The sequence below is a fragment of the Lates calcarifer genome, linkage group LG4 (assembly GCF_001640805.2).
Source record: "Lates calcarifer isolate ASB-BC8 linkage group LG4, TLL_Latcal_v3, whole genome shotgun sequence".
NCBI classification, from domain to species: Eukaryota; Metazoa; Chordata; class Actinopteri; family Centropomidae; genus Lates; species Lates calcarifer.
Window position 1 is genome coordinate 9,024,327 of NC_066836.1, and position 12,162 is coordinate 9,036,488.

Consider the following 12,162-nt stretch of genomic DNA (forward strand, 5'->3'; position numbering starts at 1 on the left):
CAACAGAGAACCCCACAACCTAAAAGAAGCTCAGAGCTAGCCTCCTTTCCACTAGCTTCTCTACTGAATCCCTCATTCAACAATTCGTCTATTTTCTGGAAAAACGCAGTGTTCCATTTTCTGAGACACATTTGAATCCATCTATTACAAGCTGAAAATTAGACTATGATCAGTTTGTTTGCATAAAAAAGGCCATTGTCTGTTATTGTCTGTCTGAACTAGGGGCAGGGCTAAAGGGAAATGGTGTTTGATGAAGGCTGCTAAAACAGAGATATAAAATAAACAACAATATTAGTTTGTGTGGGTTTTTTTTTTTCAACTTACCATCCATAACCATCCATACATATGGGACAAACCCTTATGTCTGTTACTACAAATGTAATTTTTAATTAAATCTGAAACAGAACCTGCAGGCTACAGCTTTACTTCAACCTTACATACTAATACAAATAATAAGCAAGACTGATCACTTCTCTTCTGATTTGTCAGTGTGCTTACAGCACATAGCATCAAACATAAAGACAACAAGTAAATAATGTAAGTTAAATGTTCAGTTTGTGTACCGGGGTCACATTTTACTTCAGTAATGCAGAACTAATAATCTAATAATCTCTCTTTAATTTTGTTGGATCATGGATTTGTTGGAGTGTTTATTATATGATCATGTTTCATTGGGCCTAAATGCCAGTCTACCTGATTTCTTTTATCAGTCCAATCCTGAAATGTTTCAATTTGCTATATTTTCTTTGTAATATTCATTTTACATGTACACACGATCATCCATCCATTCTTGATTGCCACTGATAAATAATTGGAACAGCTTTAGTTGGATTGTGCACCAGACGTTCTGTAAATTAATGTTGGAGTTTAAAATTGTTTAATGTTGACAGCAGTATATCAGCGTGTATGTTTACATCTGCTGTACAGTGTCTCAGAAAAAGCTTCTATAGACTAACTACTGATTTGAGTGAACACCTCCACATTTTATGTTTGTACATCTTGTACTGTTTACTCTTGAGTCTACGTGAAGTATTGTGTATTTATGTTTTATGCTTGCTGCAGCTCCTGTTGCCCTTTTGGGACAATAAAGTTGACTCCAACTTGAGCTGTGTATAAAAGTGAGACAAAACTTCAGAAGTAAAAAAACAGCCTACTGTATTATGGAGTGGTATAATATGTGAACAGGGACTATGTTTGTCTTTTCTCTCGCTGCCTTCTGCTGTCTCAACAGCTCAGCCTTAATGGACGCTTGATTGAAGGGGAAGCTGAGGGAAGAAAGCCACATTAAATTATGCATCACTAAAATGCTGAAATGTCAATGCACCGCTGCCCCATGCCTCAAATTATATCGGTGCACTTTATCTGCAGTAAACAGGCAGCTTATGTTTTCTATTTTTAATGCAAGAAGCACCAGCTTTTTAAAATGAAGCATGTATATACTTTGTTCGACAGGTCTTCTGTGGTTTATTAATCATTATTGTGGTTGATCAGTCACTAAACTGACTGAGTTTAAGCAACTGTTTGTTTTGTTTTAAACTAAAAATAATGGCTTATGGGGGAAGGAAGACTTGCTAAATAATAACAGGTATTCTTTCTCTGGCCAGTGAGGGTGGGAGATCCAAAAATATTCAGGAGGAAAACAGGCTGGTTGAGCTGTGTGATTTTGAAGAAGCATATCATGAATCCCATTTTATTTTGTGTGACCTCTGATGATTTAAGGGAGTTAATTTTCCATGAAATAGCTGAACAAAACCCTGAAATATTCTGGTTCACAGATAATCAAAAACTGGTTGTTTAATTTTAATGTGTTTAAATTTATCAACTTTGTCTCAAAAGCCTGGAAAAGCAAAGGCTATAATTACCTCCTTACCACCTTTTTACGCCTCCACAAACCAAATTGCAGTTTACATCCATGTCTGTCCACACTCATATATTATATAAAGTGAAGACTTTGAAGGAAATGTAGATATGGCAGCAGACAATGCTTCAAATATGGATGTTACAGTCAATAAGCTACAAATTCTAAAATGCTGATGCTTCACACACATCGTCAACCTGGCAAAACAGAAGATCAGTACAATCACCACTGTTTTAAGGAAGACTCTGATTCAGTATCTGACCAAATGTGAAATATAGTCACGAGCTCCCCTTCTGTACCTGATTTGTAGCGTTGAATAATGTCCAGAAAAGTGTTTCTGTAGAACATAATGATGTCACTGTGAAGTTGGCCTTTGACCTTTATGGATAAAAAAAATCTCATCACTTCATTATTTTAATCCTATGAGACATTTTTGTGAAATTTTGTCCCAGCTAACGCATGAATTCTTGAGTAATGGCCAAAAAATGTGTTTTATGACCTTTGACCTTTAATCACCAAATTCTAATCAGTTCATCCTTGGGTCCAAGTGAATATTTGTGCCAAATATGAGAAATTCACAAGACAGACAGAGGGACAACCTAAAAAAATAATGCCTCCAGCCACAGCTGTAGCTGGTGTCGAGGCTTAACAAAGTCCATCCGTCTAAGCGCCTGATTTTTGATTGTCCGGGCGTCATGACTTTTCTTAAATTGCACGACAAACAATAACTGATCTGCCCTATACTCAGCCCGACTTTAACTTTAACTAACAATTGATGAATGTAGCACCATGTCATTAGAGGCTAGAATAGAGGAGAGGCCTTAAAGAATAGAGGAGAGGAGAGAAGAGGAGAGGAGGAGTTTGCAGCTAAATCTATAATTCATCACAGCACAGGCTAGCGCAATCACATCAAGCACTTTGCACCTGGGACTCAATGGGGTCTAAAGGAATAGAGCAATGAGAACATTATTTTACTGTGCAATTCCTCTACAAAACAGTAACAACGCTCCAGCAAACACTAAAACATAAAGTTGCAGAAGAGGAGGAGGAGGAGGAGGAGGAGGAGGAGGATGGAAAGAAACAGAATTGTTGCCCATCAGATCAATATCCTATTCCATGGTCAACTGCACAAAAAGTCCCTCATCTTCTTTCTCTTTTTTAACATTTTCAATTTCTAGTAGAGGAAGACAGAAAGTACATTAACCATGCATGAGGTAGAGTGGTAGAGAAAGTGAAAGAATCAGAAATGGAGACTGAAAGAATGAAAAAAAAAAAAAACGAAGGTCTGGTACAGCCTTGTCTTTATTCTAAGAGGTTTATGTCTAAATATCTCACCCAGGCCTGCACCCTTTCCAAGAAGATAAGGAAATAATGAATGTGATAATTAAATAGGCTTTGTTCCGTCTATCACCTGAATAAAAAATTGCTAATACAAACTAAAGATAAAGAGTAGCATGGATTGAATATTCTATTCTGGTGCCTGGATTTTCCTATCACACTCTCGCTACATATCAAGCTGTTAACTCGTTACCATAATCACAAAGACATGTATATAGTGCCTTTCCTATAGGGTCACTAATTTTATGACCTATGGAAATGTGATGTCCTCATGCTCTTAAAGTAATCTCCAGAGGCTTCTTTGCTCTAGCTGGTGTTGTTAAACAGATCCACAGGGTCTAGAAATGTTTGAATGTTGTAGGTTTTGTTGCTCTTTGATGTCAAGATGATGATGGACTCTGTTCAATATTTTCTGACATCTTATAAACAAAACAACTGATCAAAATGTAGATATGTAGAAAAACCTGACACCAGTTTGTTAGCCCTTATTTTGCATTGCCATGGTACAGCTAATGCTAATTGTTCCACGAGGCTGAGTTCAGTAGTAGCATTTTGGTTTGTTGACATTACAAGAGCCTGGTCTCTTGAATTTTTCAGCAACACAACAGAGACATAAAAAAAAAACAAAAAAACAAAACAAAGGTCAACCAGTGAAGTGCAGAGGTAGGAGCTGGCATATCTACAAGTACTCTGGCTGTCAGTTTCTAACACGCACACAGACAGACACATACAAATGCACATTGTTTGACCGTCTGGTCCGCCTTAATGTGACCTTCACCATAAAGCCCAAACAATGCAGACAGAAACACATAGAGCTTAATCCTTCCTGATCCTTTGGTGTCCACTCAGTGCCGGACACTGCTGGAGCTGAAGTGCTGACATGAATAAGAGGTACACACAGTGTGAATGGCTGCCTGGATCCTCTCCTTCCTCTGCTTTACAACACAACCTGAGACTCAGATGCAGAGGAGCTACTGGGAAGTCAGGGAGTGTGTGTGTGTGTGTGTGTGTGTGTGTGTGTGTGTGTGTGTGTGTGTGTGTGTGTGTGAGGGGTTTGAGGGGTGGCAGAAGGAGAATGGAGGTAGCTGGTCATATCTTGGTGGATTAGTGGAGCAAGGCACTGGCAGAAGCTTAGTGTAGTGTTGTGTGTGCTGAAACCAGATGTCAGCGTGTTGCATTTTATCCTGCTTTCCTTTTTGTCCTCTCGATTTTATACTGATGCTAAAATGCCACGAAAATAGAGATTAAGACTTCCTCAGACTCAAAAGCTCCTCAGAACACTAGAGTCACAGCCTAAAGAATATATTTTTCTTAAGCAACTTAGAATGAGGGAAAAGGAGTGTGAACGCTTCTGCAAAGGATCATATATACCCAAGACCACCAGATAACCAGGAGGTTGAATGTTTAAACACATTTACTATAGTTGTGAGGTACTTGAACTTAACATTAGTGTATTCATTTTTACTAGATAACAAATAATAACTGTAGTTAGTAAACAGAATTAACATAGAGAAAAAAAATCAAATGATGAACTTACAAAACACAAAATGTTCAGAGATTAAACCAGTTGCTCCCAACCTTTTTGGTTTTTGATCTCTTACAAAATGCAGTGTTGGTGCCATGATTCAGATGTTAATAATTTTTTAGCAGATATTCCTCAAAACTTCTCAGATTGCTTCATTTAATTCACTGTTTGAGGTATAAAGAAGGGTTAAAATTAAAGAAAACTCCAAAAACATGAACATAAAATTCTGAAGCACAAGTTAGCTTTTGACACCACTAGATTAAAGTACCTAACTGCATATCAAGTAGGTAAAAGCAGCTCCACCTTGAACAGCTGCAACAGTAAAAATTACACACTGTTGCATCAGTATTAACAATCTAATGTCAAATGTAATAATATAGTCACAGTGTCCATTTAGCTGCAGAAAGAGTGATTTTACTTTTGATACTTTTGTGTCAATTTTGTTCATAATAATTAATAATAATATTAATTCTGTAATTTTAATCTTTGAATTAAGGAGTTATATATATGTATGTTTACATTGTTATATAGGTACTCCAGATACAGGATCTGAATACCACCTGGGAAAAAACAAGAAAAGGCAGAACATTATGTAACTTTTGACTTTCCGTTTGGCTGCATTAGATGGTATAAATTAATACTGATATCCAGCTTGGACCGACCTTAAGCTCCCATAAAAATCATAACAGCAGATGGCTCTTCTTCTCTCATAACTTCTGTCAGTCACCTCCCTCCCCCACTCTCTCTTTCTCACCTGCTTTTCTTTTTGTTCTGTCGCTCTCTGTGCCTCCCTCCCTCCCTCGCTCTCTCTCTCTCTCTGCCTGGGCTTTCCTCCAGTATACATGATGAGCTGATGGCCAACAAACAAACATTGGCCCCAGTCCTCGGCAGGCAGAGAGGACACAGAGCAGCAGGGCAGAACAGCAAGGTTGCTGTATCACTTTCCGCATGATCCCTCTGCAACGCCTACTCACCGTACCTCACCAGCAGCACCACCACTTTTCAGAGATGATAGCTGCTTAAAAATGTCCGGTTGAGGCATAACATGGGCGGCAGGACGACGCAGTGAGCAGACAAAGCAGTCTTCAACCTGAAGTTATGTTTACATGAATTCAGCCAGTTTTAACAATAAATGACTAGCAGACCTCTTATCTGTGGCCTCTCTATCTTACACTTACCTGGCAACAATAATAACCCTGATATAAAATTATAGGGCAATATAAAATTACATTACAATATAAAATGTATTACAATATAAAATTATATCGCAATAATTACTGTATCACCCAGCTCTACTATGAGTTTGGTTCTATTTCATGCTCAACTTCTCTATGGAAACAACAGCACAGCATTCAAAGTTTCTCATGAATTTGAAATATACTTGGTGTTGGTGAGAGCAGATGGGCTTTAGGGGGGATTTGGCTCTAGCTCTTATTCTATCAGGTTTCCAATACATATCATTTAGCTATAATCTTTACATCACAAGTCAATATAATGCTATTTGTATACCCAGCAGAATACAGCAGCCAATGAGTGGGAAACACTGACATTCACTCGTATATTTTCTGTGTGTGTCCTTGCGTGCATGTGTCTGAAGAGCAGGTGTGCCTCGGGGCCCTTCTTTCCACAAAATGCCTGTTTTGACTTTAAGGACACGACAGCCATTATCTGTTAGCAAGGGTGAGACTGGAGGTGGAAAATTATCACCCCCTCCCTCCCCACCTATCCCTTCTCCCCTCACCCTGATCCCCCTCCTGTGTCTCTGTGTTAAAAGGTTCCAGACTTCCACTCATTTAACACTCGAGCGAGCACGATAGAAAAGTGCTCTCCACCGTCCTCTCGGAAAGTGGTGCCGGGTGTAAAGGTTTAATCGCCCATCGTGTCAGATACATCAGGACTTCTTGTCGTCAAAATGCCACCACGATCGCTTTGATTCGGTTTCTCCCAAACTGCCTGTTGTGTGTCTACCTGCTTCACTGTCTGTTTTTGGGACTCCCTGTCAGCTTACCTGGCTATCAAAGTATTCACATGTCCTGACTGACCTCTTTAAAGGAAATCCAGAGAAGTTTGAGGATTTAAAACATCAAAGATCACTGATGCAAAGATCAGTGAAAAAGAACAGAACAGCTTTGTTCCTGCACTTGTTTTGTACACTTCATGTAGCATTTTAATTTGAAATTCTCAAAGAACCATTTATATTTTAGAAAGTTTCTTAAGAATTATCTTAATTTTTTTTTTTTTTAAAACCAAACAAGTTGGACTAACTAAGGACTTTCTTGAAAATGATTCCTTACAGAACCTATATTTTTGCATACATTCTTTGGGGAGCCATTTATGGTGCTGCAAACTTGAGAGATAAATAATAATTTCAGAATGATGCCCTTCAAACAAGAAACTGATGAATAAAAAATGTACAATCTCAAGATGCCCTTCCTTACCAATTACATAAAACTTAAATTTCATTTTAAGAAAAAGAAGAAGTAAAACCAAAAGCATTTGCTGATGAGTCGGTCCTTTTTGAAAAGAGTCTATAACAGTTTTAATGCAGGGCAAACTCAGCAGTCATTATAACTGATTACTAGAAGCACACACCCCAGCAACGGTAGTTAAAACACTGGTTATCTTTTTAAATAAATTCAAAAACAAGAGGCAGGAATTAACCCCACTACACGATGCATCTGCATAGCTGACTGCACAAGTTATGTTCAGTATCTCTTCAAATTTATTTTCAAAAACACACGAGTAATTTCCACTTCAAACAAAGCCCTCCCTGAACTTTTAAATCACAGAGTGGGGTACAATTTGATAGTTTTGCTGATAATTACAGCCAGGCAGTGGAGGAGTGTCTGTTTGAAGTGTAGGTGAAAGAGCTGAACAGTTACTGACAAAGCTGTCGACTGTGAAATCATATTATGACATTACATGTGGGCTTTTGTTGGTAGAAATACGACACAGGAATCAGAGTCTGGTCATAATGTATCCTTCAGTTGGAGGACTGAGGATTTAACCTCCTGAGCCAAGTGTGTGCTTCAAAACTGTCCTCGAGCAAGGCACTACTACATCTCTTTTTGTTCCATGCATTCGATTTTGTGGTGCACATATTACCAAACTATCATGTTTCAAACACCTTAAGTCTTCAGGAAGTGACAAAGTTAGTCCAAAATTTCGATTTCAATATGTTTTATGTGCTTTAGCAGTTTAAAAAAAAAATCTTATCTTATCTTGTTGATATTTTATTCAGTGCTTTAATTTTCCAATTTACTTAATTGTAATTTTGTTCTTTCCACTAATAGCACTTTGAAACTTTGCTTTGACAGATACTAATTAAATTATATCACTTCTATTATAATTGTTATTATTCATGTTATTCTCTCTTTTGTAGAACTTCCAAAGTTCAAATTGTGGAAAAGTGGAAAACAGAAAAAAGATGAATGTAATAATTATAAGTCAGATTAAATCTACATGGCATGTGCCAAGACCTCTTAGCAAGCTGCATTGCCTCAGGATGAAACTGAAGATAAAATAAAAGTATTAAGAGAACGGATGGAAATTTCACTGAGGAATGAGCAAACAGAGTCTTAAAGTAAGTGAAAGAAAAGGTCATGAATGCCCACTCTAACAGCTCTTCGCACCCTTACCCTCACTAACAGCTTTACATTTGAGATATGAAAGATTCAGAGATGCTCAGAGAGAATATATGTGTTTATGTGTGTGTGTAAGTGTAAGAGAGCGAGAGAGTAAGACACTGGAACATCGCCATATCAAGAGCAGAGCACAGCAGGGCAGGCGGAACCAAAGGTCTGTTCCACAGGGGGAGTGATTAAGGCGTTACGCAAGGCCCACAGGGGAGAGAAAGGGCAGAAAGGAGAGCTCATTACCTATAATGTAGAAATAAAGGAACTCTCACCCAACGCAGTGAGGAAGACTTGCACACACTCACAACACTGCTTAGAAAATCAAGCTGCTTGTGCTTCTGCTGAACCACGCGCAGTGAAGAGACAAAAACACAGTCAACGAAAACCAGCGAGGGACAGGAGACGAGGGACAGCAGCTGTCAGGGGTTTAAATACCTGCAAATTGACTTGTTCTCCATTTCAACATGTAGTAATAGACTTTTTCCACCATATTAATGAATACCTGACGACGGTCTCAGTGTTCTAATTATTCCTTCACAAAGCTTATAACTTAACATAAGCTGACAGATCTAGTTCATGTCTACTTGTTGTCATAATTTGAGGCTGGAATAAGATATTCCTACAGCTTGTTACTTGGCCCCTCAATACTGTTTATCATAAAACAGAAACATATACAAATTTTTTTTTAAACCATGACCTACTTAGCATTTCAACTCATACACAGAGTTTTGAGATTCTTTATGTCTTGAGGATTTTGACTTCTGATGAAGGTGATGTGTTACCTTAAATTTTATGGTTCCATTAGTCATTTAATTGATTAGTCAAATTTGCTGGCTCCACCTTTTCAAATGCAAGTACTTGCTGCAATTTTCCTTTTTCCTTTGCGTTTTGGACTGTTGGTCAGATGAAAAGCTTTTTGGGAAATCGTGATGGTCGCTTTCAGACGTTCTATAGACTAAATAATTAATCATTTATAGGCTCATATTATCAGGCTCTTTCCCTTTCTCTTTTAGCTGGCTGGTATTTGTTAACTCACACATGCTGCATTGAGTACCCATGTGTAGCAGCACTGGGATGTCGACTTTGTTGGGCTACAGTTGAAACAGAGAGGAGAGAATCTGTACCGCTTTGCCTTTGTCTGTTGCTGTGACCTGTTGAGTTGATCACCCCCTGAATTTTCTATTTATTACACCAACCACAAAACCTGAACAAGAATGTCACTGATGAATGCAGCTGAACCTGCCGCTGGAACCAACTTGGGCCATTCAGCCTCCAATTCTCTTGTTTAGTCTGTCGGTCATCTCACAACAGATCTGGGTATTACCTGACAGTATATCAGCGCTCGGTCTCTCAGGTGACGTACCTGGTTGATGATGTAGATGCCGTAGTCAATCCTCTGCCGTCTAAGGATAGGGTGGAGGTAGTGGAGCCAGTACTTCAGGTGGTTTTCTCTGTGACGGAATGGGATAATGATGGCCACCTAAACAACAGAAATAGTTTTGGTTGGTCATTTGTTTGTATTCAACTGGAACATTTATGATAAAACACAATTTACCTTTTTTCTCTCAGTTGTACAACCAAAAGCCATAACAATTAGATGCATTTTCTTTGATCTACCAAAAAATCTGCCAAAAAATGGCAGCCATTTTCATAATTCATTAATCAATAAAGTAATTGGAGATCTTAGAATCTGGTTGTTAGGACAAAACAAAAATATTCAATAACATCAACTTGGGCCTGAGAAAAAAAAAATCGCTGGTATTGACAAGCATCTTTCATTAAGTCGAACTATTCATTTCATCAGTTTCATCAGTTCTGGTAAAGTAGACAAAGAAGCAAACATGTTAAGATGCCATATCTGATCTATTCTGTTGATATGGATAAACAGAAGAAGAGAGTGTTTCCCTGTCAGAGTGCCAAAGAGTGTTTGTTTGACTAATTATGCTTAAATGAGCTTTGTTTCATCCTACAATGAACTGTTCTGCACCAGAAAATCATTTCCGGAGAAAATCCTCCTCCTTAATGTCACCGTGTGCATAAAGCTGTGTTTCATTCATTATGAATGAAGCAGCTCAAGGAAGCAGCTCTCAGTGGCATCGCAGACCTGAGGCTCTTCTGCATCTCTGTGTTTTGAGTGAGTCGTTCTCAGCTGTCCAAACAGTCCAAGGTTGAACTGTAATCGTAGGCTTGTGGTAATTTTGTGCTCTGATGAAGATTGGCAGCAAATTGACCTTGGCTTCTGTATAGTTAACCATGGCATCGGGGTGCACCTACTTTGGTGTAATCTTCGCTGCTGATGAAAGCACCCTGACCTCAGTGAAGTGTCATGGATGAGAAAGTAAAACACTTAAATTAAGCAGTCTTCTTTTAAACAGCAGAATATGACGCCCCATTTAGCAAGAGAAGTGATTAGCGTGTGAAAAGCTAACATATTATATTCTGTACAGAATTCTGGTTTGCCAGATACTGAGAGAAAATATGGAAATGCATTCACTGAAAAAAATAGATGAAAACTTAGACATGAGAGACATTTAAAAACTTAACACTCTACTATTTACCTTATATTTTAAAATGTACTAACTCAAGATTTTAACCTAACACTTCATAATTTTGACAGTATTTTTATTTTCATCATACATAACGTCTGTTTTTTTCTGCAGGTATAAGAAACCCCTTCTTTTAAATTACTCGTACTAGAAGATGAGCTTATAGGTCTTTGTGTGAGAGAAGAGACTTTTACAGACCTTCCATCTAGGCCGACAGTCGGGAGGGGTGTAGCGGCCTCCCTCTGTCACGTTGGGGTTCTCTTTCTGCACTCGTTCCATCGTCATCTGGGAGCTGAACTCGATCAACAAACGCCCAACTGAGGAGAGAAGGAAAGAGGAAAGAGTTAGCACAAGATGAGGAGGATAACAGAGAAAAGAGAGGATAAAAAAGCAGTAGAGGAAAAAAAAACGGATGATGGGGAATGAGGGATGCTGGGAGTGAGGGACAGAGAGAGAGAGTTTTTAGCTTCAAAGCATCACTGTACGTGTATCAAAGCAATGTGTGCAGAAATAATGGTTTCAAGGGATACGCTCTGCATAATGCAGCATTTAATAAGATGCACAGGCTTTGGAAAACATATATTCCTAAAAAATAAACAAAGACTTTGAAGTCAGTCAGCGTAAACACAACATGAAAGGTAATTACGCTGCTCAGTGATGAAGCCACACCATATGTTATATCATCACAAATCTATCCATCACCGCTTGGGAGTCCTGACGGATCAAATGATATCTAAATGTGTGCATTTGTGGGCGTGAGATTGCAGGGTTCAGACTAATTTAAGAGTAGAGCTGGTTTTAAATCTCTGGCCCAGACAATAACTACAGCCCCTCATTCTGGGAGCCAGGATCATTAGAATATATGAGCAAGCTCTGTTGATTGGGCTCCAGCCAAAGCCCTGCAACCATAACCCTAATTTTAAAGAAAGCAGACTGACTGTTTGAGTGTAGAAAAATGCAAATTGTCACTCATTAGTGCATGTTTTTCTTCAATGTCAGTGTCAAAATAAAGTTAATTTGTTAATTTTCAATACATCACTTGAAAAAAAACAAAAAACAAACTTGATACAGGAGTTAAAAAAGCTGTCAGGCACAAGACCTCCCAGTTCTGACAGATGCTGTGTGACATCTTACAAAGACTAATTTTACATATACAATAGTGCTGTAGTGTTGTAGTGTGGCTCTGGAAGCCAGGGATCATGAAGAATACACTCTTGTTTGCTTCAGTTCAGTCAGTGGGACTATGTAGTCAGTCAAAGC

The 12,162-nt window shown here is 38.5% G+C and overlaps 1 protein-coding gene across 1 annotated transcript in view; it reads right to left on the bottom strand.

Annotated features, from left to right (window-relative positions):
* The window catches only part of b4galt2 (UDP-Gal:betaGlcNAc beta 1,4- galactosyltransferase, polypeptide 2), a 151,519-nt gene that overhangs the window by 67,880 nt on the left and 71,477 nt on the right, over window positions 1-12,162 (bottom strand). The window contains exons 3-4 of the mRNA XM_018676273.2: window positions 11,101-11,219; window positions 9,720-9,836 (exon numbers count right to left, since the gene is read on the bottom strand). Coding sequence (XP_018531789.1) covers window positions 9,720-9,836; window positions 11,101-11,219 — 236 coding nt within the window. The remainder of the gene's footprint in view (window positions 1-9,719; window positions 9,837-11,100; window positions 11,220-12,162) is intronic.